The sequence below is a fragment of the Calidris pugnax genome, unplaced genomic scaffold, assembly GCF_001431845.1.
Source record: "Calidris pugnax isolate Ruff unplaced genomic scaffold, ASM143184v1 scaffold435, whole genome shotgun sequence".
In the NCBI taxonomy this organism is placed as follows: Eukaryota; Metazoa; Chordata; class Aves; order Charadriiformes; family Scolopacidae; genus Calidris; species Calidris pugnax.
Genome location: NW_015091240.1, coordinates 2,095,730 through 2,122,120, shown reverse-complemented (window position 1 = coordinate 2,122,120; position 26,391 = coordinate 2,095,730). Strand labels below are relative to the sequence as shown.

Genomic DNA, 26,391 nt, shown 5'->3' with positions numbered 1-26,391 from the left:
AAGGGAGCTTTTTTTTGGTTGGAAAAAAAAAGGGGGGGGGGGGATTAAAAAAAAAAAAAAAAAAAAGCAGGGAGTAACATGCCAACCAGGATATCCCAGCTGAAACGCTTATACCTGAAATTTTCAGATTAAAAAAATGCTCATCCAGAGCAAAATTTGTGTTCAGGGCGGAGTAGCTGTTCCCAGCACCAATACCAGACAATTTCTGTGGTAAAAAAGCCTCACCGAATGCCCAGTTTTTCACCGAGAGCAATGTGCCAGTACGGCCAGCAGACAGCACAGGCCGTTTGCTTTACTGTTCCCAGATGTACCATTGCAGGCGAGTGTGTAGAGGGCCCTTAATAACACCACAGTACTTTCATTTCAGCATCGTGCTTTTGCAGTGAATCTGTCTCCCGTGGTCTCCCTCGTGGTGCAGCACTCCTGAGTGAGGCATCCGTGTGCCGGTGCTCCCCGGGGAGCGGGCAGAGCTGATGTGCTCAGCTGGAGCCAAGGACACATTCCTCTTTCGGACTGAGATCACTGGCTCGTGTTTGCTATGTGGAAAGGCAAAAAATATCACATGCTTTTAAAAAAACTGGGTCAGGGAGGGAGGGATGCAACCTGATGGATGCAATCTGAAATTAGCTCCCCCCTTCCCTGCCCCCAGGCTGAGAAGTCTGGCAGAGAGCTGGCCACAGCAATGGTCACGGTGGCACCAAAAGCAGCTGGAGCTGAGCAGGGCATGGGTCAGCTCCTTCCCTGGGAGTGGGGAGGTTTGGCAGAGCTGCCAAACCCAGTCTGAGCTAAGGGATCCCTCCTTTGTCCAAAGTGGACCCCCTTAACCAAAGGGGGAGCATCAGGAAGGTGAATTAAAGACACACCGGGCAACAGACAAGAGGCTGCTTCTGCAGATTCTGCCAAGTCTCTCGAAGACAAATTGTTCCTTGCAGCAAGGATGGAAACAAGGTCATTCATAAAAGAGTAATTGATGTCTGGCTGGTGACAGCCCTCCGCGGGGCTGATGTGGCTCCCTCCTGCAAAGGGAGCAGGCAGCAGCCCGTGGCCACCTCCAAGAGTCTGGGAGATGGTGAACCAGCCTTGACCCTTCTGCGTTTTGTATGCAAACTATGTGTTGCTTTTTTCTTTTTTCTTCCAAATGTCTTCTAATGTAATTAGAAAGTTGCTCTTCCAAAAGCCTTTTGGCTGGGAAGGGAAAGAGCAGGCTATAATTCATTTATAAGATGTTCTCGGAACCATGTAATTGCTCCACACCAGCTGGATGGAGAGGGAGCTTCCCAAGGGGCTGCATCTCAGTATTCCCAGAGAAGCTAGAGAGAAATAAAGGGAGACCTGATGCTGGAAGTGAAGGACTGAGATGGGGTGGAGCCGAGAAAGGGGAGATGACGAGGATGATTTTAATCTTAGGCCAGAGAGATGGCCAAAGTGCTGGAGCTGGTGGGGGAGAGCATGGAGGGAGAAATTTAGGTGATGCCACCAGCATGTTGTTGTTCCCACTCTCAAGTTCATGGTGGGTCTTCTCAATTGCACCCTTACTGGGACGATGGGTGGAAGAGCTTTCACAGTGCTATCAGTGCTGGTTTTTTCATCTGCCATCATTTTCCATTTTTTCCTTGTCTTTGAGCCTGATACTGGTAAAAACATTGACTTTGTTATGCTGTTTTTTGGGGGGAAAGTTGTTGGAGGAGATGCAAAGTGCAGGGTCTGGTCCTAGGGAGGAGCAACCTGAAATGCCCGTGTAACCTCACCTCTTCCCCTCTCCAATTTATGCTTTACCTGCAGGGGTTGAAATGCCCACCCTGGCCAGGTTCAGGCTTGGTGGTGCCATGCTTTGGTCCATGGCATCTCACCATGCGTGGTCTTCTCCACCTTCGCTACTCCTACCCGCCTTGTGACATCAGCGTTTGATCAGACTTTCCTCTCCTTTAGGGTCCCATTTCTCCCATTATCCCATTTCAGCTCCTGGCAAGGCAGCAAGTGATCTCACCACCTATTTGGCCAGGCAGCTGCCAAAAAAATAAAAGTAAAGGAGAGACTGGACATAAATAATTTAAGATTTTTCGCAAGAGTGGGGAAATGCCAACGGCATTCTTGTTCTTCCTGGAGCAAAGCCCCCAGGCAGGGCATCATCTTGCCACGAGCAGAAAAACACAGCAGGCAGCAGATGGACAAAAACCAGCAAAAGTCGTTTTATTGGCGTGTTCACATTCATTTCCAGGATTTGAAGTAACGCATTTTCCTTTCTTGCTGCACAGGGAGGAGTTTGTGGCTTTTTTTTTAAGCCATACTTTTTAAGCAAAAGTTTTTTGGTGAAGCAGAATCGGTAGCAGCAACACTCTTCTTCCTTTCCTTAAACTTTAATTTGGTAAACTTTCATGAAAAATTTAATTTTTTTAAAATGGTTTCAACTACATCATACTATTGAACTGCTCATAGGAAAAAATCAGAAACCAAAATAAGCTGCTGTCAGCTGGGTAATTTTGCCCTGCTCCATAACTCCATGTTGGAAGAGGAGCAGTTTCACAGAAAAGCTTGTAAAGGCAATAATTTTTGTCTGGTGCTTATTCATCATCTTTTGCCATTCCAAGACTAAGCTGTGGATTCATACTTGATGAGCCTATTTGGCCTTCAAACGCTTTACAGGCACTTTTTTTCTTCCTTTTAATTTTTTTTTCTTTTTTTTTTTGGTAATGTGAACAAGATCCTTTGGTCCAGCTGTCACAACAGGCAAGCAGTGTTTACATCAGGGGTTTTTTTTTTGATCTGATTTGTTCAAATAAAGAGACAAAGTGTCTAACTTCCAGCTCTGCATGCCTAGGGAAGAAGGCAAAAGTCAAGCTGCCTCCTGTGTGGTTGCCGTTATTGTTTTGACACTTCAGGGTCAGTTTCTGGCCTTGATTATATTTCTGTCATCCTTTTGTCTAACTGGGATGGTGCTGATTTAAGGAAGGCAGCTTGGCCGTGCAGCTGCCACCTCGTGAACAGGGTAGAGTCCAGCTCCTTTTCCAGAGCAGGTTGTTCTCCAGCCTAGGTACTCGCTTCTTTGTGGGCTGCTTGTGTGGGTCTTCCCCCCTTTGAAACTGATAGCTGTTTTAAGCACAGGGGGTTGAACCCCATGAGTAAGCAGGAGGTATTCTGGGGCATGGTCCTGCTGCAAAGGAGGAACATACTGTAAATACAATGGTTTTCTTTCCCTTTTTTTTTTTTTTTTCCCCTCTGCAGGAAGCCAGGTCCTTTTTGGTTGATTCCTTCAAACAGCCACGGTGTAATTAGAGGGCTCCTGATGGAGAATCACATTATTATCTACCTAATTTCTTTTAAATAACCAGCATTGTGAGGGTTATTTAAAGAAGGTGATGTTTAGCTCCAATTTTAACTAAACTTGCTCAAGCGAGCATATTAAATACATCCCGATGGTGTTTTCAAATGGATGTTTTTCTCCCCATGCTGTAACTGATGATATTTTTCCTCTTTATCCTCAGGGATTTTTCTGTTTTGCTCTGGCCTTCTTGGGATTGATCCCAGCTGCCTGCTGGAGATACACACACAGCACAGAGGTAAGCATCGGCTGCTAGGAAATACCACCAGCATCTTGTCAGATGGAGATTTCTTTGTAGCAATGCTTTCTCCCATAAAAGGGACATTTGGTGGTAATTAAGCCATCCATGCAGAGCTCTATCACATCCGTCCTTTGCAAGAACGGGGCTGCCTTCATCAGCTGCCTCTCTGATGGGGTCATTTGAAGGGAGAAGCCAAAAAAACCCTCACACAGGGCAAACGCTTTGTCCTGAAAGCCAAACAAAGTGCAAGTTTCATTTTAAATAGCTTGGGGATATTTTTTTTTTTGGCAGGGGATGTTTTGGTTTGGCTTGTGTTTTTTTTAAGTTGAGATGCTTCACTTTTGAAAAGTCATTTCCAGCCAGCTCTAATTCCTGCTAACGTCAATTGGGAGCCTCTATTCCAAGGTGGCGGCAGGTTGTGACTCTTCAGGTTGTCCCTGGCAGCGGCCAGGAGAAACACCCGGGAGGCGTGTTTATTCACAGGCATTTACAGTGATACAGTAAAAACACTAGAGTGAAAAATGGTAGTTTGGGTCACTGTCACACTGGGCCAGAAAGAGAAGATGGTATGAGGTTGAATTTGCCAAGAAGTTGGGGTTTGAATTGTTAACAGGGAGCTCGCTGGTGGTGTGATAGATGGTGTGGGAGATGCAAGGTGCTGGGGAAACTGAGGCAAGGTGTATAGAGTTGCTAAGGGGTAACCCCAAACCTCTCAGTGGGTACCCTTGCCCCGTCACTGGGATGACTCTGGGGCTGGGGTAGCAGGATGCTGGGGAAAGCAGAAATTTGGCTTAGTATTAAGCAGCCTAAAGAAGCTTAGGCTTTTTTTTTTTTACCCTTTTCCTAATCTGATATGATTTGTTTTTTATATATTTATTCCTCTTCTCATTCAAAGGAATTTGTTGCTGCTTGGTCTTAATTCCCCTTCATGCATCCCTGCACAATAAAAAGAAAAAAAACCCCAAACATTTTAAGAGACTTCGGTGTGCAAAAAAGTCATGATTCCTATTTCTTGAAAGTAGAACACAGATATTTTAGGCAGGTATCCAAATTATCTAACACTAATTCAGGTAAGAGTTTGGGGCTTTGATAGACGTTCCATGCAGCTGGTTGGTCCCCATCTCCATTTTGCTCCTACCCAGCCCCAGGCACGTGCCTCAACCTGGGATGCTCTGGCCAACGGTGAGGGTATAGGTGACGTGAAACATCATCCCAATGAATTAGGGTCATGTTGATGCTGCCATCTCATCTCTGTAGGGTTACAGACATTGTGTGGGATCAAAGACCAGTGTGTCAGGAAAAATCATCAGAAGGGATTTCATTCTGTGCTGGGGGAGCACTCCACCAAACCCCAGAGACTCGATCCATGCTAGGAGAGCGGCAATTGCACTTCTCAGGGTCAAGAAGCCCTGTCCCATAACGTTCCAGTGTCCTGTGCAAAAATTAAAATCCAGTCCTCTTGGGAGCAGAAGTCTAAAGGGCAAAGTCTAGGTTAAGGGGAGGAATAAGGTCCTGCTTCTCTAGGAAGTTTGTCCAGAGCTAACCAGTGGCCACAGTAGTTGAAAATCCTTTGAAACACACAGGAGGCTGCGCTGGATGAGACCAAAGGTGCCCACTCTCAGACAGGCACACCCACTGTTGGCTAAGGTAGGAGCATAAAAACCCAGTGAGCACAAAGCAGTGATTTTTCAGATGCCACCAGCTTGTGGCTTAGCTGCCTGCTGGTGGTACCTGCTGGTGGCACCTGCTGGTGCCTTTGTCTATAATGCTCTCAGTGGATTTTTTTCTCTGTGAATTTATCCAGCTACTTTGGAAACGTTAGGGTGAGCGCTGATGGCACAGCAGCATCTCTTATCTTTACACTTACCTGGCTGAAGCAGATTCAGTCAGAGCTGAGACGTCCATGAAAAAGAGTCTTTCTCTGCGTGTATTTTTCCCTGGTTTCATGCAAAACTATCAAAATGTATTATTTTCACACTAACAATTTAATATGGAAATCATTTTTTTTTTCCTGACCAACACAAAAGGGAGGCCTTGAGCACAGTTTCTACCTTCTTCTGCAGAAGTTTGTAATGAGAGATTGAAACAAAAGCTATGTTGGTAAAGGATAAATGGCACCAGAAAGTATGTCTGGTTGTTCCTCTGAAATTGTGTTATCCAATAGACTGTTTCTACAAACATGCGTGTAAAAGGCTCAAGAAAAAGTTGTATATTGTGTTAATACAGAGATATGCCATTCAGAAAAATATTTTGATGAAAATATTTAAAGGAGAAAGGCTTTCTCTGTATATCTCTTAATCACTACGTCTGTTTATACTAAAAAATATTTTCCTGGTTTTTTTGAGTGCCCTGCCCATAAATGCACCCATGTGTTATGGTTAGCTGTAGTAGTTGGTTGGGTTTCTTTAAGCAAAACAGTTTTCACTAGGCAAAATGAAGGGTTTTTTGTAAAATGTTTACTTTCTGGGTAAAGAAAACCAGCAGCGTTTCTGACAACAGAAAAATTAAAATACCATTAAAGGTAGTTTTGGGTTTGTCCACTTTCTAAAATGCAAAGAGAAATATATAAATGAGGAAAGATTTAATTAGGAGTGTCACTTACAAAACATATGGAAATTTGGTTTTCCTTGCAAGGTAACCTGTCTCACCACTGAGAGAAATGCAGATGAGAAAGAAATGGAAATGAGAGAGAAATGCAGATGTGACTTTCCCTACAGGACAGAAAGACAGGGACTGCAGTGGCACAGAAAACCAAATGGAGCTAGGGGAAGACTCCTGAAGTTTTGTTATGGAGCCATTTGTTTGTCTGACTTTCTCAAAGTAAAGAGCAAAATTAAAGCAGGTCTCCTCCCCCACCCTACTGCGTGCCCGTACTGTCAGAAACAGTTAATTGTGGTAATATGGGGAAAAAAAATAAACTTGAGGGGTGTCTTGTAAGCCTAATGGGATGTATACAGCTATCAAGAAAAGAGAATTTGTAGATGTAAAAGTGAATATGGATGAGTTTGCCCCCTACACATGCCTGAATCAGTGCCTCTGAGAGGACTGAGGTACTACTGCCCCTGTGTTCATGGCTAAAAAGAAAATTTGCATCTTTCCAATGAAAAATACATTGATTCCCCAGTGAAAGGCCAGGCAGAACACCAGCCTGTTCCGTTTGGAAACGCCAGCTGGGAGCTGCTGTTGGTAGATCCCATCCTCTCCCTCCCCATGGGCGAGGTGCCGAATGCAGTGCTCAAAGTGGAGCCCTCCCCTCCCTCTGCAAGCCAGGAGATGGGAGGTGCCTCCTGCACCAAACCACGGCGGGTGCTCTCAGTGGTTTACTCTTCCCGATTAAAAAAAAAGATAAAAATTTTCTTCATAAAGCAGACCCTTCTTACAAAAAATCACCTAAAATAGAAAAGCAATTTTCAGTTGAAAAATTGTTTTGATGGTTGTTTTCAAGAGGCAGTGAACAGAAATGTCTAGATAGGAATAGAATGTGATTTTATGAAATGTCATTTGAACATGATCAAAGCAAGATGCCCTTTTTGCCTTTGTGACTCCTTTAGTGGCCTGTTTACAGTACTTCTTACAGAGAAGCTACACAGGACAGGAGAAAAAGAAGAGTTATTTGCAAATATTCTATATTCTTAGACATAGGCATTGTAAACCAAATGTGAATCTTCTAATTTCCCAATTTTTTCTGCATTTGTGATCTGAAGTAGCTCCTAAACAAATTCTTTCAGACAGATGCGTGTTTTAAGTTCAAGTTACCCGCATGCCTGATAGACTCAGTGTCATCTGTCTTTATTCTCAACATAACATATACCAGACATGCCAAAATCTTGAATCTGAGGCTTATCATGTTTTAACCTAAAAGGTTGATCCGTCTGTTCGGCATTGTAATTATTGCTTATTCCTGCTCTATTGACCCATGCATGTGGCCAATCAATGGGGTTTGAGAGGTCTAGACCTCCTCTGTACTGTCTTCTCAGGCAGCTTTGCATTCATCAGCCTGCGTTAAAGTACTTTTAATGAGGAACTAATAAGTTACTCATGAACAAAATGGGGTAGAACAAATTACAAGCGTAACATCCCAGATCCTCTCCCTGTCTTGCCAGCATGTATAATGCAGTCTTTCTTTTAGGATCTACCCCTAGTTTACAAAGAAATACTTTGCCTCTTAGCCAATGGTGCCAACAGAAAGGGTGCTGCTGTCACTTGCAAAGGTATGAAAACTTTTCTGGGCAGGTCAGCTGCTCAAAAGAAAATCTGAAATGAAAATATTTGTAATCTGGAGGTTGTTGAAGGACCTTTTCTCCTGCTAGTTGTTAGTGCTGAGCCATCGTGTTTCAGCATTTTCTAGTTCAGCTTGTTCTTGGGCCCCATCCTCACCTGCTGCACCCAGTACTCCTCCTTCACCTGTGTCCAACATGCTCTCAAGCCTATGGCTCCAGAAACACCCCAGCCCAGCCTCCAAGCCCCTATGAAACTCTAGTGTGCTTTTCTGCCTGACCCAAATCACTTGAGGGAGTTGATCCTTTTTGATGTCCAACCCAGTGCAGACAAAGGTCTGCACAAGGGTGAGGAGCACGTTTGGTTGCCCTCCCTATGGGCCATCGGGCCAAAACGTGGTCTTGGTGGGAAATGTGATATTCGTAGGAAAGTGTAACAAACCCGTCTGAGGATTGACACTGGTGGTGCAACCAAAGTGAAAGAGGAACGACGTACAAGAAAGGGCAGGGAGAAAGACCTCTACACAAGCACCTTTGATGCAACAGCTGTGCTAGCCATGGAAATTATGAGGGTTTTGGCTGGTTTTTCAGCTACATTAGGAAGTCCTGATTCCTGAAGCCAAAGAGCTGAGTGTTGTTTTCCACAGTTATTTTCATGGCACTTCCTTTACCACAAATCGCTGCCGATTTAGATGAGGTCTTTCAGTCATTCCCAGCATGGCCCAATGCAGCTGTGACTGGGGATGTGGAGAAGGGTGTAGGAGAGACTTATGCCACATGTGGCACAGCTGTGGGGAAGGCTGCTGCTTCCTCCTCCTCTTCCGCAGCTTTCCTTCTCTCCTCATCCATTAACTGCAGCTTTAAAAACCTACCTGCAGAAAGGAAAGGGTACCTTTGGAGTTGTGATATAAAAGGCTTTTGGTACCCTTGCTAACCAACACAAAAACAGGTTTGGGGTTTCATTCTGGGCCCCGCTGTGACAGAGGCTGGAGGAGTTTCAATGTCACATCATCTTCTGCTGTTCCCCTTCTCTGCAGCAGCTCAGACAGTCCTTCCAGCAGCCCTGCGACGCCTGTCCCATAACCTGGTCAGGGTGAATCAGCAAAAATAAAACTGCTGCAACGTGAAAGGAGTTTTGCAACAAAACAAGCTTTTTAATTACAGGGATTCATTTGCAGGTAAACCTTAGCTTAAAGCCAAATAAATTATGATTTTGCAACTCAGGAAAATTTGTAACTAAGCAGTAGTGCAAATAGGTGCCCATGCTTCTGGCATAAGGACCTGATTTCCCACATCCTTTGGATGAAGAGGTCACTGAGGTTTGCACTGCCTGCAATGACATAGCAACCTCTTAATTTTCAAATGTTGTCTTAAGTTGCTGGGTGATTTCGAAAGGAGGTTTCACCAGTGGCTTTTGGCTCCACACGCGTAGAAAAGCATTAGCCTCTCTGCATTGCACTGCATGTACTCAGAGAATTAATATGAAGATTTAACTCTTTATGGGATGGTGAACACAAACCACCCATGCACGCTCTGGTTCTCCTGCAGTCCTGCTGGGCTTGAAATTATCTTCAGAGGAACCTCTTTGCTCTCCCTCCTCGTACAGGAAGGAGAAACAGAGTCTTTATGCTTTGCTAGTGAGGAACCTCTTTGCTCTTGGGATGGGGATATCTTTTGGGATGGGGATTTTCTAACAGGGCCTGGGATTAACAGTTGCAGCTGTTAAATAACGAGCATTGTTACACCTGGGGCTCATTCTTGAAAAGAGCATCTTCCCTGCATGTGGTATCAGTGCTGGTCTTCTCCTGCCTGTGGCTCTTCCTCCAAACCAGCACCTTTGCGATGCTGGGTGCATTGTTACCTGGGTCCCCAGGAGGTGAGTCCTGTCTTTGCATGCTCAAACTCGGCACATGTATTGCTTGTTCCTGCAGGTATGTAAGGAGTGACCCAGTGCTTCCCAGGGGATTTCTTAAGCAGGATTGTAGAGGTCCTTCCAGTGGCAAAGCAATTCTGTGGTTTTTTTCTGGGGTGTGTTTGTTTCTGTTGCTTCTGGTGTGTGTTGGGGCAAACTCTTACAGGTCCCAGTCTGTCTCATCCGAAGGCAATGCTTAACGGCAGGCTTAAGTCCTGGAGACTTTAGTGGGACTGAAACACAAGCTGAAGGTGTGTTCAGGTGCTCTCTGAAATCAGACCCGATGCATGCAGATAACTTTCTTGTTGTTTTCTGATTCAGTGGGGCTAGATCAGGATTGTAGCCACTCACAGGGGTCTTTCAAGAGCATTTTCAAAAAGCTGTGATTTGGCTGCCAAAACACTGTGGATAATCTGATGTTCCCCTTGCTCTGGCTGTTATTCTGCTAAGCACAATCACTGTAAAGTAGGCTTTCCCAGTCTCTGGAGTTGATGAAAACAAAAAGGGGGGGGGCGGAATCTGCCCCCTTCCTTAGTGGTTTTAAAGATTGTGACTCTTTCCTAGCGTTTATATTCTCATCACATAATAACGGCCCGCTTCTCCCAGCAAGACTCTGCTGTCCTTTGTCTGATGTGCCACACAGGCATTTGCACTCATCAGTTCTATAATTTATGGCTGCCCTGACGCTGAACCCACGCGGCCCCATTTCTGCTGCGTTCCATGGCAGAGAGTTAGCTGGAGCTCTTGTCTCCAGCAGTGTCAGCTGTGGTACCTGAGGCCACTCAGATGGTCACTGTGGCACATTCAACCTTCTGTGGCTGTAGGATGCTCGCCCCAGTAGGGCAGCCACCTCCAGCTTGGAGGTGACAGTGTTACTCTGGGGCTAGCTCTGTTGCTGATGTAACTTTTTTTAAGCTAAATGTGTTTTCAACTGTTTTTCAATGCTTTCTGTTGGACAGTCTTGCCTGGTTTCCAGTAGTGGTTTCCAGTAGTATGCAAGAGAGAGGGGAAGATCATGATGTTGGGAGGTTCATAAATTGCTGGATTGTGTATATGAGTGATGGAAACACAAAAGATCAGCATGGACCCTTGGTAGTGTTTTGGGTTTGCAATTCTGTTATAAAATGGACTGAAATACTTAAAGTTTGTTTTAAAAACCAACCAAACAAAAAACCCATCAAGAGGACCTTGATACGCTGAGGCTGGTGTTAAACATAAAGGATGCAGCCCCAGATCTGGAGGATTTAGGGAAAAAAAACTTGTTGTTGATTGACTGCTTACCTGGGTTTTCTGTGCTTCCCTGTAAAGCAGCTGGTGCTTTGCCACTGTTACAGTCACAAAATGATGCTCCTGGCTGCATCCAAGTAGCTCAGAGGTGGCCTCAGGGGTTTGTGGCTTGAGCATGAGGATGTGATGTCCCTCTGCCTGGTGGCTGGAGGTGCTGTATAGCACCCATACAGCTGTACTCTTGCTGCTGTTTTGGGGTGTGGAGATGGGAAATGAGGAGGAGGTGAGCAGTGTAACAGCTCAGCATTTTCTCCTGTTTAAAATGTTTTGCACGAGGACCTGAGGGAAGCACTAGAATCAGGACAAACAGCTCCATAAGGCTTCACTTTTCCTGAATTTTTGGTCCACGATAGTTTTTGTTCTCTCTCCTTCTGTGTATTCACTCAGTGATGGACCAAAAGATAGTCAAGGGTTGCCTGGCCCTCTTCCAATACCAGAAAGTGGGGGGAAGTGCATGAGTTATTAAAAAAAAATAAATATGTACATATATTTATATATACTGAAAAGAAAAGGTGAAAACCATTTAGCTAAAAGCCTCGTCTGGATCTCCCTCTCTTTGTATCAGCAGACCCTAGTGACCACCAGCAGTCAGAGAGGGAGCAGCACCTTCTTATTTTCTGCAGTTTTCCACAGGGGGCCTCAAAGGCTGCTTTGTTTTGCAGCCCTGGCTGAATTCCTGCAGCTGGGATTGATTGGCTTGAGAGGAGGGGAGCTGACATGCTGTTAAGGAAATAGAAAGCTGCAGCATGTTGTAATGACTGTGTTAGATATGGCAATGAAGACTTGGTCGAGCGTGGGGTGGGGAGAGCCCTTCTTACCACGCACTCAATCCACATGATGGGAGTTGCTCTGCAACCTGGGTAAATCACCCGGAGCAGTTTCCCCTCCTCTGTTTCACTGCAGTTGCATCGTTGCTGTATCTAAACCCAAGCAGCTGCATCTGCCCCCTCTCCTTTCTGACACGCTGTGAACAAGTGTGTTTCTGCACTCCAGGGAGGAATGGGAAGACAGAGACAGTGAAATTGATAAAGCGTTTTCTTACTGGAGCAGGGAAGGATTTCAAGTGGGTCGACGGCTTTATTCCAGTTTCATATCTTAACTAACTTGTAAAGCAAGGTGGTCTGTGGTAGCCGCTGCTGAAGGGATATTTCTGAGTGGCGCTGGTGAGTACATCCCTCTGGGCGACACTGAAAGGACATGAAGTTCTGAGGCTGCAGTGCATGTGTTCAGCATGCTACCTCAAGGCATGAAGAGCCACAGGAGAGGAGGATCCTCCATACTTGCCTTCCTCCTCTGCCATGTCAAGACTGTCCCTGTTAAGCAGAAAGGAAGAGAGGTGGGCTTGTCTCTGAGACAATCCTGACAACTCCTTTCACTATGTTCTCCTTGAGCTCCAGCTCTTCAGAGAGGTTTTTGGCCAATGACTGTTGCAAAGATCTCTCACCCAATAGGTCTCAGGCTGTTCTTCTTGGTATGAGTCTACATGAGTCTACATGAGACTAGCTCAGGTAGCCTAGGGTCAAGTATTCACTGGCAGCAGGAGGGGGATTCATTGACACCTCTGGCTTCCAAAGGGATCAGGAACTGAAGGCTGACATCCTCTGTTCTTCTTTCTGTTCCAAATCCAATTACAGGTAAAAATTATCCTTGATAAATAACCCAGGTCAAAAATGTCAGTTTTCCTCTTGAAGGAGGTAAGACTGAAATTTGCATTAGTTTCTAATAGCCAAGGGCAAGAACACTAATGGCTTAGAGTAAATGCCTTCCTGCAGCCATAAATTCTGCTTCTTGGGGGATAAAGGATTTACAGGATGATAAACAATCTCAAAGATCCTTCTTTCTTTTACTTTAAGTGAAAAATGCTACTCTGTTGTGTCAGCTGGAGTCAGCCGCATCAATCTCAGTGGTGATTTTCCATTTGTTGTATCCAAGAACCCATCAATAGCATCCCTAAATGAATGTTTCATTAAGGAATGCAGACAGAAATGGGAGGCAGCAATTATTTGACTAATTTAGAGCTGGAACATTTCACCCAGCACCTTCCAGGAAAAGAATGTAAGGTGTGACCTCCATATCACTTAACCTGGAGATTTTTCTTAAGCCAAAGCCCAACTGGTGCTTAATCTTCAGCTGTCAATGTCTTTTACTGATGAGCATCACAGGCTCCGTCTCCTTTCAAGGGAGAGGTTCATCCAGAAATACTCCTCCAGTAGTGGGTCACAATATATCACTAGGAACAGGAAAATCCACTTGACCATAATGATGCTAATGTGTGGGGGGAGTGTAAGACCTTTTGAAAAGAAGCCCAGGTGGACTTTCTCTTCTCCAGCTGTATTGGTCCATTACTTGCTAACTACTGTCTGAGTTAAAGGATGAGGCACAGCTGTGGTTTTCTTAAAGCATGTTATTAACACTATCAGCATAACTGCTCGAACTCAAAAGGCATACTGTTGCTTAACTGTGGAAAAAAGCACCCTGTTTGTAATATTTTTTTCTCCAACACATAGTATAAGAAACGGAAAAGGAAAAGTCTTTTGAGACAATGGACTGAAAGTTGCCCATCAGTGAAATGTGTGATGGGAATCTGCTGAGGACAGCACAAAGCAGTGCTGCAGTCTAGCTCTTCACTTCGTTATGTCCCAGGTCAAAGGAAAATATAGGGATGAACTTGCGTCTGCTGGATAAAGTCATGTTGCAAATAAAGATAGGTCATGAAACCACCTGGTGACTCTGTCTCATGCTTTCAGGTTTCATTTTTTACATCATTAGGCATGCATGAGTTAGCATGCCATTTTGGGCTGGATAGACACTGTCATGCGTGACTGGTGCTTCAGAGCTCAACTGCAGCTCTGAGTGTAAACAAAACCCCATCCCAGGCAGAAGAGTTGCTAAGATGATGGTTCATTAGTGCAACTTTTTTGCTCCTGTATTTCTCCTTCATAAAGGAGACCTCTCATGTGCTCTGTGGCATGATCTCCTGCACAAGGAAAGAGTCAGTGATTAATACAGGAATTTAGTACTTCATACCCACCTCTGAAATATTTAAATGAGGAACAGATTTAGTACTTTATACCCACCTCTGAAATATTGAAATGAGAAAGCTCTCTGTGGTTATCTTTGAAAACATGCTGCCATGTTGTATGAGGACACCAATCTTCTCCTCCAAAATCAAATGATCCTAGAAAAAATGAGAAAGGTGGTGTGGAGGAACTACAGTCAATTCACTCTTTAAAGAATGTTTTTTTAGTTTGATGTTCCCTTACCAGTACCTGAACAGCGTATTCAGATAATAGCTGGATATAAATGCTAGATGTAATTGCTAGATAGAAATGCTGAGAAAGATTAATCAGCAAATTGTACTCTTAGGCTTGCCCAGACACACATTCTAAAAGGAAATTATTGCTATAAAACACTTTACACTTAATTCTTTGTGCTTTCAGGCTGCTTGACAAAATGAAAAATAAAATCAGTAAATAACCAAGAAGCCAGCTCACAAGGAAGCTCAGAAACAGGCTGCAATTGATGTTTTTAGCAGTCATTATATACCTGCAGATTACCCTCATTATCATCACCATCTCTGTAGTTGAGCTGGCTGTGAAACTGCTGTGGTTTCTTCCCTATTTGTTTCCAACAGTTGGAATAATTTTCTGTCATGGCTTTCTTATGGCAATCTTATGCTCCTTCAGTTCTTTCCTGGCCGCTCTTTTCCTTCAAGCAGCCTCAGTCTCAATGTCTCCTGTCATTGCACGGTACCCAATATAATGAGGAAGGTACAAGTGTGCGGCACTGCATCAGGCAGGACCTCTCCTGGTCAAATAGGTCCTCTCCTGGTTTCATGCAACCAGCAGGAGCTTGCCAGTCTGGCAGCTGCCACAGGCTATGGGCAGCGGCCAGCAGCTGCCAACATCTGGGCAGTTCACCTGCCCTTCTCCCAGGTTGCTTAGTGCAGCATGACCACCTAAGAAGCTGATGTGGAGGATATCAAGCTCAGTTGGGCCTCGCAGCTTATTATCAGGACAAAATACTGATGAGCATTGACTCCTGCATAGACAGTTGGTTATCAATGGTGTGGTCAGAGACTGCTCTAGTGCTAGGGAGCTGTGATGGTCTTTGCAGATGAAACATCACTGGACAAAGTCTCATCTTACCTTGGTTTAAGTTGACTAGAACTGTAAAGTTAGCAGCTGAATCCAGCCCAAAACTCACTGAAAATAAAGGACCATTTTTGCTTGGTTTTGTGAGGTTTTGGGGAACCTGCCCAGGCAAGGCAAAGGGCTAACAACTACCTGTCCCAGCATTTCCTGGCCCAGTGTTTAGCAGACCTTTAATGTTAAACTTGTAGATTGTTTCCAACTCTTGCACTCTTGCTTGACCCTAGCAAATTGCTTGAACCCAGCAACCTGCTTGAAAATCCTTTTTTTTTTTTTTTTTTTTTTTTTTAATATAACAAATGTCGTTTTATAAATGTCACTCAAATGTGTCCAATCCCTTACAATTTAAATAATGTAATCACACCATGACTGAAATGAAATATTTTTTCCATTGGAACGAATTATTGGGGAAAATTTTTGAATAGTTTAGAATGTTCATTTAGTAGGGTTAGATGCTAAATTTAACAGCTGGAATCAACTGAATTTTTTTACAGCAAAAGCAAGTGTTACATTAAATTTAACAAGTAGCATAGCGAAATCCTTTTATCTTGGGTTGCTAAATTGAATTTCTTTTACAGAAGATACTTTGTGGTTCTTCAGGAATCTGAAAACCACCAGCTTCTTAACTTGGTATCACAGAATGAGTTACATAAGTGTCTTGTACCAAGATAATGATATTCTGGGACCTTTTTTCATCTACTGGTAATCCCATACAGCCAGAAATGAGTGCAAAACTTTTGTGTTTTGTTATACCCACACCCCCTTTTTAAAATCTTTTTTTTTTTTTTTTTTTTTTTCTTCAAGTCAACAAAGTTTAGGTTTCTTGGAAGGAAACTCAGCATCCTGAGCCTAGTGATAAATATAAAAAGGCAAAAATTTGTAAAATTTGCAAAATGTAGCACATTTCCTTACCAAGATCCATGCATATATTGTCACAACACAAAATAGTTTTTATTCCTGCATCTTAGTCTTGGGCTGGGATATTCAAAAGGTAATAATCTCTTGAGTTAAGAAGCCATCTGCTCTGTTCTTCCTTCCTTCCTCGGCAACACAAGGCTCCAAAAGGAGGTCAAAAGATTATTCTTTTTTTTCGTTACTGTTAATCCAATTCTTGGGTGGAAATGGATGCTCTTTTTATTGAATCCATTTATTTAATTGCTGCTGCTGGAAAGCTATTTCATGGCCCACAAGATGTTAGAAAAGCTTGGATGTTTTCCTTTTTATTGGGGTTCAAGGTTTGCTCAGGGGAAGGATGGTGCACAAGTCTCCTGGAGACCTTGACTTACCGCTGCGCCCGTCCCGCTCGATGCACTCTGATACACGGGGGTGACAAAATGAGCACCCTCTCTCCTCACCTGTGTGGGACAGCTCAGCATCGTGCACCTTGCTATGGAGGATTTTTTCCTTGGCTTGGAATACCTGTGCCCTGTCTGTTATCAGCTGTCTCTCGTTAAAGCTGGGTTGCTCCTGCCTTACCTTCTGATTGCTCTGTGATGGGTGATTGCTGTCCTTCCAGGATGCTCAGCTTTACTGCTGAGAAACACCCCAAGACCCTCCACTTCTATGTCATGTTGACAGCCATGGAAAATCTTCCAATGTGAGTCTTTAAACTCCATTTGGGGTGGCACGGAGCTGAGTCAGATAAAAGTAATCTTCCTAACCTCCCTCTCTCCCCTCCCCAGTTATGAGCCTCTGTTACTTGTCTGCTTTTTGGACAGCCAGGCAGAGTAGAGCAATATTGCAGTGATGGCTGTAATCATAGAATTATGGAATGGTTAGAGTTGGAAGGGACCTTAAAAATCATCTAGTTCCAACCCTCCTGCCATGGGCAGGGACACCTCCCACTAGACGAGGTTGCTCAAACCCCATGGGATGGGGCATCCACAACTTCCCTGAGAAACCTGTTCCAGTGCCTCACCACCCTCACAGTAAAGAATTTCTTCCTAGTATCTAGTCTAAATCTAGGCTCTTTCAGGTTAAAACCGGTACCCCTTGTCCTGTCGCTCCACTCCCTGATAAAGAGTCCCTCCCCATCCTTCTTGTGGGCCCCCTTCAGGTACTGGAATTGCCTCAAATGACCCTGCTTTCACCCCCAAGCGCACGGTATTGGGGATTTTTCCCCTAAGAGTAATTTCCAAGCACAGCCCCTTAAGACTGAGCTGAAAAGCCTCGCTGAGAGATGGCTCTGCTGCCAGAGTGCCCACCCCTCCCTGCATGGCCACCCACTCCCTCTGTCTCGCTGATCAATTTTCCCCTCCTGAAAGCCAAGCGCTGCCTGCAGGTCCGCTCGGATTGATGCTGGTGAGGAAGCGAGGGAAAAGGAAAGGAAGAAAAGGTTTTGACTGCAGGCGCTGAAGGCAATTGTCATATTTTTTCCCTTTGAAACCCGAGTGGGAGTTGGCTGGGATCTGTCAAGCTGCGAGTTCTCACACGTATGGTAAATATTTAGGGACTGATTCACCGCTGAATCACTCTGTTATTTTTTTGGCTCTATTTGGAGGAACTCCTCCATCGCTGGGATAACGCCAGCCATCTGAGGTCCTCTCACCTTTTTATTTTAGCATCTCATGGTCTCGTGTGCCTGTCCTCACAGTCACCCCTCAGGACAGGGAGACGGTGTTGTCCCTGCTTGGCAGAGGGACTTGGAGGCACACGCTGGTCACAGGCACCAGAGTTCTTCTCTGACCCTAAATTCAAAACTGGCCAAAAGCTCCAGCCGTCAGCTGGTGAGATCCTGGTGTGAAGCTGAAGGGTCCACATCTAGCAGAAGGTGGTATATGTGCAGCATCACTGCCTGTCTCATGGGACTCGCCATGCTGTAGGTGACCCTCGGTGCGTGGTGGGTCATACAGCACCTCCTGCTGCTGTGTGGTAGTCATTTAATAGCTGTACTACTTGTCTCTCTATACCTGGGAGACCTTCTGAGGGGATGTGAGATGAGCACATTTCCCTTCAGGGATGACCACAGCCAGTATTTTCCACATAAATATCTCTGCTTTCATTGCAGGTGGAAGAGAGCATGATGGATGTATACGACCTTGTGTACGAGGAGGTGAGGAGGAATGCCTCCAGCTTCAGGAGGCATGAGCTGACTGCCATCCACGAAACGGTAAGTTTTCTTTCAGCCTTAGCAGAAAACCTTGCCCTGAGGTATCTTCTCAATGGTTTCAGCAGGCTGGGGCTGATGCCTGTGCGCTGGCTTGTGGATGCTGCAATGCCATTTTCCCTTGGGAACCAAATCCTCTAGCCTGCTGTGAAGTCAGCTCCTCCTTCCTAATCTTCCTTTCCGAGCTTTGACCAACCAGATTATCAACAGGAGGAAAGGGCCACCTACCTGAGCATCACTCTGGTGCGAGATCTTCAAAGCTTACATACTGTAGCTGGTATATATCTGATATATATATATGCGTATATTGTCTGTATTGGCAAGCCCTCTGCCATGCTCCCTATCTGTGGTATTCACTGAAGTGGATATACAACTTTCTGGTGTCCCTGGTCAGGTAGAGAGAGTGAGGAAATTCCACATTGTCCAGCAAAACTATTTGAACTTGATTATTTTCGTTTACCCTTGAGTTTATGGTTGAGTACTGGAGGTTACGTGGCCTCTTGCAATACTGGAGGCTGCAAGCAAGCTCCCCAAAATCACCAACCAGGACGCTGTTGGCACAGAGGACTTCTCTGTAGCAAGGGTAGTTGCCTGGAGCACAGGGAGGACACTTGCCCTCAAAGCCACTGGAGATAAGTGAGAGAGTCTCCCTGTGGTGGGCAACTCCCAAGTCCCCACTGAGTAAAAGGAGATGCTGTCTCCTTGCACAGCAGGGCCTGTTTGGGTAGCGAGTTCATGGCACACAGCAGGGCTGTATGGAAAGATCAGCTCCGCTCGCCTGTTTCCAATCACCTCCCATGCAACTCCCTTTATCCTTCTGTGTTTTCTTAAATCATTGTAACAAGTACTCCAAAGCTCTTTTCATCAGTGCTTCTCAAGCGCAGAAAAGAGCAAATGTTTCTTGTTGCAACAATGGTGGTGGCCCTCAGAGACATGACCAGGCATGGTGGTGCTTGCGCTGCAGTCTTGTGGAGCAGCCCACCTAGAGTCCCCCTTGGCAAGGAGAACCAGGCACAATATCCAGCTTGCTTATCACCAGTTGCTTATTTTAGCCACTTCAATTGGTGGAGAAACAGTCCTCCTACTCCTATTTTTTTCCCTTCTGCTAATGCTCCAAGCTGGCCAGTTCACCCTGGCTGTAGGAGAGCAGTTCCACAGGTGTTGCTGGGGACCCACCCCCCCAAGCCCACAATAAGCACCGGAAAGATGAGTCTGTGCATCCCTGGGTCTTCCAGAGCGGCCACTGCGAGAGCTGGGGTGGCCATGGAGGGGGGGCTTGGCCCCAGCCCCAGGCAGCAGTCCTGGAGGAGCTCAGGCAAGCTTGGGTCCAGATCCATCCACCTCCTCTGAATTTAACCTCTGCTGCCGCAGCTGTTGATGCATGCTTTGCTCCTTGCATCCCTGGCTGTAGAGCCCTGCCTGGGGCAGCAGGGAGGAGGGTGGCCCATCACCAGCACCTGCTGCCGCAGCAGTTGGGGGTGAGGGAACAGGCCTGGCCAGCAGCTGGCAGATGTCTCCCTCTCTTCCAGTTCCTCTGCTGTGGGAAGCAGTCTCCGTTTGGGGACACGGCCAACATCGAACACAAGACATGTCCATCCAGCCAGCTGCGTGATGCGGGACAGGTAAGGGAAAGGTTTCTCCCACCTCACAGTGGGGCTGTGCTGCTACTTGCTAACTGTTAAAATCTCACTGGTTTTTGAGTATTAATGAGACTAGTGGCTTTTTCTTAGTTTGGGGTTGCTATGGGTTGGGGTTTGTTTTGCTAGGGGGTTGTTGTTTCAATAAAGAGGCACCTCACCTGCTGGAGGAGCACCAGTGGATCAGCAGGTTTCAGAAACGCAGATGTGGTTTCCTTTCCACCTCTAAAAAGCCTTCAAAAATGCTTGCGTTTGCAGCCTCTCGCTTCCCTCCAGCTTCCTCCTCATTTCCTGCCTCTGCAGAGAGTGTGAGGTATCACAGGCATATGTCTGAGCTCCAGAGAACTGTTGGACTTCTCCACATGACACTAGTTTCTGAGGCTCAGAAGGTGTCCCACTAACAGCGAAGGTGGAGTTTGCTGTAATTCCTTTTTCCCAGGGCGTTAAATAGGTATTAAAATGAGAAACTCATGAAGCAGGGAGATGCCATCCAACAGCAGCATCATCCAGGACACTTCATTCCTCTTTGCAGTATCTCGGTGAGGCTGATGGAGTCTCACCAGCATTAGACTGCCTCTGTGCTGAGGCCACAATGTAGGCTTCATACTCTCTGAACAAATCTTTCATATGATTATTTTTCTTCCACTGGAGTAGCCAAATCAGCTGAAGTAGCTAAAGCCACCAGCATCAATATGCCGTCCCTAGGAAAAACAGAGCCATGTTGCTACAGCCATACGCAAATGTCGTTAGGCAAAGATGTCAAGCACTCAGAGGATCCCACAATGCACAGGCACGTGTCAGCCTGTGGGGCAGTGTTTCTAAGCCCTGCCTCCAGCAACGTCACATCTTGAAGCAGGGTTGAGCTCAGCTCAAAGAGCAGGAAGGTAGAGCCGAGCGAAACTGGGCACCCGTAGGGATGACTCCATATCACCCCTGGTCCTACCAATGGTTTGTGTTTCCGCCGGTGGCGAGCCCAGGGAGGTGGGTGGGAGGAGGCGTTTTGCAACCCAGGAAACCTCAGAGTTTGGTAATGGCACTACATTCACTCTTGGCTTTGAGGACTCTTACCTCACTCTGCAAATCACTTCATCAAGGGTATGCTCTTGCATTTTTGAAATGGCTCTCTTGGCTGACACCTCCTGCATTCTCGTGGGGCTGCTGGCATGCTTAAGGCTAATGTATATTAATGCTTGCAACACCTTGCGAAATTGAGCTGTTCATTAGTATCTCTGGGGAAGGTATTTAGCATTATGGTCTGCCCTCCTTTTCCATTTTTCATTTCCCTCTTTGCATTTTCCAGTGGGTGGAAAGGAAAAAGCTTGTGCATGCCCATGCTTACCTGTGTGCACACACATCCCCTCACAGCCCAAAATGCATCTTACCAAGAAAATCTTAGGCATATTGTAACAGCAGAAAAAAGGAGAGCTGCCCACAGAGCAGCCCAGCTGTGCCATGTTGTGTCTCTCTCTTGCCTCCCTTTCTATCTGGTGTTGTGGCATGGGCTGTTGGGGGGACTAAGCCCCTCACTGAGCTGCTCCCATACTGCAAAGGGTGTCTGTCTCTTCCCAGGACTGCCTGCAAGAGATCCGGGGCTTCCTGAAGAAGCACATGGACGACTTCTCCATCCTGCTGGGCATCACCATCGGCTTCACGGTAGCTATGTCTGTTCCTTCACATCTTGACCCTGAGAGACAGGCTTCTAAATTAGCCCCCAGAAGCTAGGATTTCAGATGAGTTTGAAGACTGGCAGCAGAGAAACCAGCGGTAGTAGACTCCATCATGGAAATTAAGAAAGGGCCAGGTCCAGTCTTGGCGAGGCTAATGGCTGGAGGGGTTTTCCTGCTCCCACACAGTTTTTCTGGCTGAATTAGACACGGCAGCTGGGAGCAGGGAGCAGAGGGGGTGAGCTGCAGCAGTGGTTGTGTTTCATCTGACCAGGCTTGCCCGCGCATCTTCTCCAGCAAGCGAGAGGCCATGTCGCCTGGCGCAGGGCTCGTCGATCTGGTGGGAAGCTGGCAGCAATTGTGGAAAAGGAGATGCAGTAGCAGCTCCACGTTTTAGGAAACTTGCTGCCTCTCCTTGCCCAGTCCTTGCTGGCTGCCTCCCAGCTCAGCCTGGGAAGTCCCCTTGTGTGGCCAGAGCTGGAAGGTCTTGAAAGCTACTGAGCACCAGCAGTGGAGCTGGAGAGCTGTGCAGAAAGGCAAGGTCTCATCCTATTAATGACCACTAATGAACCCGGTAAGGTGCATCTCAGGCAGCGGGTGAGTGAAGCACAGGCTTGAAAGGAGCAGCTGCAAAGAACAGGAGTAGAGCTTGTTGCCTGGACACCCAGACGCCGTCTTTGAAGAAGGATCCTGCAGAGGAGGGATAGGATCATCTTCGGAGGATGGCTTGGGTAGAAAGGGTCTGTACTGAATTTGTGAGTCTTATCTGGGGGAGGACAAAAGGGAAAAAATGAAATGCTGAGAGCAGCATGTGTTCTTCAGTGGTGATGGGGCTTGGTGGCTGCATGGAGACGGTACCTTCAGAGCTGGAGAGCACCGCTAATTAAAACAAGCCTGCTCGGATTCCCACCCACTGCTTGGCAGAGGTGTATCACTAATTACCTCTACATGAGGGCCCTGCATGTGTGGTGAAGCATGCCAGAAAAAAGTACATGCCAGGGGACTCATTTCTTCACCACAAAGTGAGGTTTGGTCTGCCGTGATAGCTCCATGCTGCTCCCCAGCTGGGGCAACCTTTCCTGACTGAATGTGTGTTTGGAGATTGTTTTACTACTTGTGTTTGCTGTGGCACAACTGTGGGTTAAAAGACTCTTCTCCATCTAAATAAAACCCAGAGGAGCACACACTTTTGTGTTTTATACTGTTGGTAGTAAATTAGGAAAGCCATCAGGCACTGCTATGGAGCTATAAATGTAAAATCACGTGTGAATAGTTGGTGTCATTTTCCAATTTTTCTCAGGTGGAGGAAGAATTTCACTGCAGCTATATTCAGACAAAAGCGGGAGAGTTTTTATTATATATATCTTTTTTTCACAGCTTGATGCTATAGCCAGAAAAGGCGGCTATCTTTGAAGCACGTGCGAGAGGAAGTCTCTCTGCACAGTTCACTATTGTGATGGCAGGATGCAAAGGAAGCATGCGAGGAGGGCTATAGCTGCTCTGATGTCATTGTCCCTCAGTCAACAACGCACACATGTCCCCAGATGAAGCTGCCAGCAAAGGCGCTTGCACGTTAAGGCAGACTTTTAGGAAAGAGCGTGTTGTTGCAGCCCTTGTTATCCTTCTCATAGCAGCCTTATCTGTGATATGTTGCCTGTGCAAATGCTAATGTGTGATATCCCAGGCAGACTGTCACAATATACTGTCCTCTGCATTCACAGCCGTGCACGTGCATGGGGTGGGGTTTGGGTTTTGTTAGGGTCTTTTTTGTTTTGTTGGGTTTTTTACTTCAAACAATACTGGAGGTTTGTTTTTTTTTCTCCCTGTGTTATCTTTACAAAGGGCTATTATTGTCAGTGAGATATGTTTGTTTGCATAGAGGAATGTTTTGTGGCAGGATTTTTAAATCTGAATTTCCTGGTTTCGTCTCATTTCTTGGTATTTTTTAGGAGCGAGTTTGAGCCATACTGTGCTAATTTCAATCAGATGCTTTAACCACATATTGAGGGGATTTTTTCTCCACTGTTGAAGCTGGTGTTCGCTATTTTACTGGAAAACAGCTCCCTTAAGAAAACTGTGACATCCTGATACATAAAGTCAGAAGTTCCAAGTGGACTATCAGGCAACATTTATGGTCACTTATTTGCACGGATGGAGCATCACAATCAGTTAGGTATTTAATTGTGTGCTGGTCTCATTTATCTTCTTTTAGGTTTATGGGATGATCCTGACTTCATTCCTCTGGTTCTCCATCCACTTCAGCAGCAACCTGGACCGGAAAGGCAAATACATCCTGCGAGAGAGGTAGAAACCTGCTGCCTGGGCATCCCTACCTGGTAGAACCATCTCTTGGCGCAGGAAGATGTCTGAAGTCACCCACAAAATCTCCAGGGAAGGCTTTGCATGGGGTCAAGTAGTGGGATATGTGTCATGTGTTTCCCCTTCCTGCACTATGAGCTGTCGTGCATTTCCAAGCTGGTCATGGCAGACGATGGTCTGCAGAGGAGCAGTCCCACACCTTCGTGGAAAATGGACAAGAACAGAAACATGCACCTGGGCTTGGAGATGCAGATTGACTCGCTGGGGGACGTATGGGCTGTAGCTCCACAAGCAGCACACAAAAAGCCCCTTGGGACAAAAATGGAGAGAAAAGCCCAGCAAAAATCATAGCGTTAAACCAAACTTCTCTTGTACTGCCATCTGAGCAGTTTCCTGTGACCCCCAAAGATGCAATGTTTCTAGGAAGGTGGCTTTGGATCACAGCCCAGGACTGATCTTTTGCTATCAGCAAATACATGGACACAAAGTGTGTCATTGCTGATAGGAGATATGCTTTCCTAGCTTGGACACTCGTAATGATTGACTTTGGGCATACTTCTGATCATGCTCAAGTATGTAGGCATCCAGCGACTGTCAACTGGTTTTCCCCGTTTTCAAATTTTGCCAGATTTACAGACCTTTTGGAGTAGATCAGGAAAAAATTCAGAGAGCAGTGCATGAGCTTTGAAGCAAATGACTAGCATAAGGACATATTCCTCCTTGCTAATGCAATACACCATTATTTTTTAATTCTTAGGATTTAGTCAGCCTCCTAGAGCGTGATGCCACACTGATCTCACAGGGGCTTGTTCCACTTCCAGTCTTAGCACGGTGTTTATCTGGCTTCACTAGCCCACTGCGCCGCTGTGCAATACAAAAGGACTTTGATATTACACATACACGCAGGACTGAAGTTTAAATCTGTAAGAGAACAGGACTGATCTCCAGCCAGGTCAAACAATACGAAGTCCAACTCCATGTCCTCTTTACATCACCTTATCAATAACAAACAGAAATGTAAAAAAGCTTCAATCAACTGAAGAACTCGGCTCAGTCTAGCTTGAACGACAGCTCCCTGGTGTGCTTTGCCCTCGTTGCAAGCAGGCAGAGCTGCTTCTGAGCTGAAACCTGTCATTGCAATAGATCTAGCACCTGCTGGAAAACCTGCTGTAAACTGTATGACGATGTGAAATGTCTGTTGAACCAATGACAGCTTTCACTCCTCTCCTTCGATGTGTCTTTTAGCCATGAAAAACAGTAAGTAACAATTGTTTATTGAGATAAATGTGGAAACCCCTGTGCTGATGTTCAGGATGGGTCCTGGCCCTCAGGCAGGGCCCGTTACACGTACAAGAACAGCAGTACAGCCTACAGCACCTGGTTAGCATTTTAACATGGCACAAACCTCTTGCATTGGAAAGAATTTTGTTTTGGGGGTGGAAAGGACTATCGCTCCTCATCCCGCTCCCTTGGAACCAGCAGAGCTTCACCATTGGCTTCACTGGAAGCTGGCTCAAGTTCAAACCACTCCAGAGTATGACTCAAGCTACCTCCCAGCAGTCACCAACACGCCTCAGTCTAACAGGGACTTAGTGGTGACGTGTACTTGCCAACATACCCACTTTGTAGCAGTGGAGAAAGATTCACTTATATGTGTATATGTACTATTAAATATCTTGCTCTCTGGAGAGAGACAATCTCCCTTGTGAGCTCCAGCTGCTATTGTCCAGGCCACTGCTATTGTTATTCCTCAGGCCAGCTGGCAGCTCGTGTGACTCATGGTTGCTTCAATAAAGATTAATTTCTTGCAAAAGGCCATCATTCCTTCTCTTTTTCTGCGGTGCATGAGGCTGCCTGCGTTGCTCGGGGGGTTGCGTCATGGAGAGCCCTCAGTCATTCTTTCAGTGCTGGGAAGAGACATTCCCTGGGCAGCTGGTGCTTGCCAGTCCCAGCAGCCAGCAAGCCTTCGGACCCAAGAAGGAGAGGATGGCATTGGTCTTTTAGAGGAAAAGGAGCTGCTCATCAGCCTCATCCTACCCTCGGCCAGCTGCTGGAGCAGCATGCAGGTACCACACGAGGAGTAATGCACGCAGGGCCAGGGCCAGGCTTAAGGACATGCTTAAGCAATAAAGACCAGAGTACTTATATGAAAGAAATCTCTATAGTTTCACTTTTTTAAACACTAAGTAGTCAGGTCTTGTCCACCTCTCTGTATTGGTTGGACAACTGATGATGTTCTGCTGTACCAAAAAACATTGGAGATCAAGCAAGTCAGTGGAGTCCCATGTTATCGGTGTGGGTTACCTGCTTAAGCCTCATCAACTAGTAGGAATCATCTCTCTTAAGACTGCTAAACCTATAGGCGCTTCTTCCTGGGTCAATTTTTAATATAAAGGAATGATTACGGACAGGGATAATATATATATATATATGTGACAAAGGAACCTGAAAGGCTATTGTATCTCCCTCCCCCAGCTCTTGTTTCCCTTGAATCACTTGTGATCATTGAAATTTCATCAGAAGAAGCAGGCACCTTTC

The 26,391-nt window shown here is 45.8% G+C and overlaps 1 protein-coding gene across 1 annotated transcript in view; it reads left to right on the top strand.

Moving 5' to 3' along the window:
• TSPAN32 (tetraspanin 32) overlaps positions 1-25,666 on the top strand; it is a 33,068-nt gene extending 7,402 nt beyond the window's left edge. Inside the window, exons 4-8 of the mRNA XM_014959926.1 lie at positions 3,483-3,557; positions 18,135-18,236; positions 19,763-19,855; positions 21,440-21,523; positions 23,747-25,666. Of these exons, the coding sequence (XP_014815412.1) occupies positions 3,483-3,557; positions 18,135-18,236; positions 19,763-19,855; positions 21,440-21,523; positions 23,747-23,842 (450 nt within the window). The 3' untranslated portion in view covers positions 23,843-25,666. The remainder of the gene's footprint in view (positions 1-3,482; positions 3,558-18,134; positions 18,237-19,762; positions 19,856-21,439; positions 21,524-23,746) is intronic.
• The last annotated feature ends 725 nt before the right edge of the window (positions 25,667-26,391 follow it).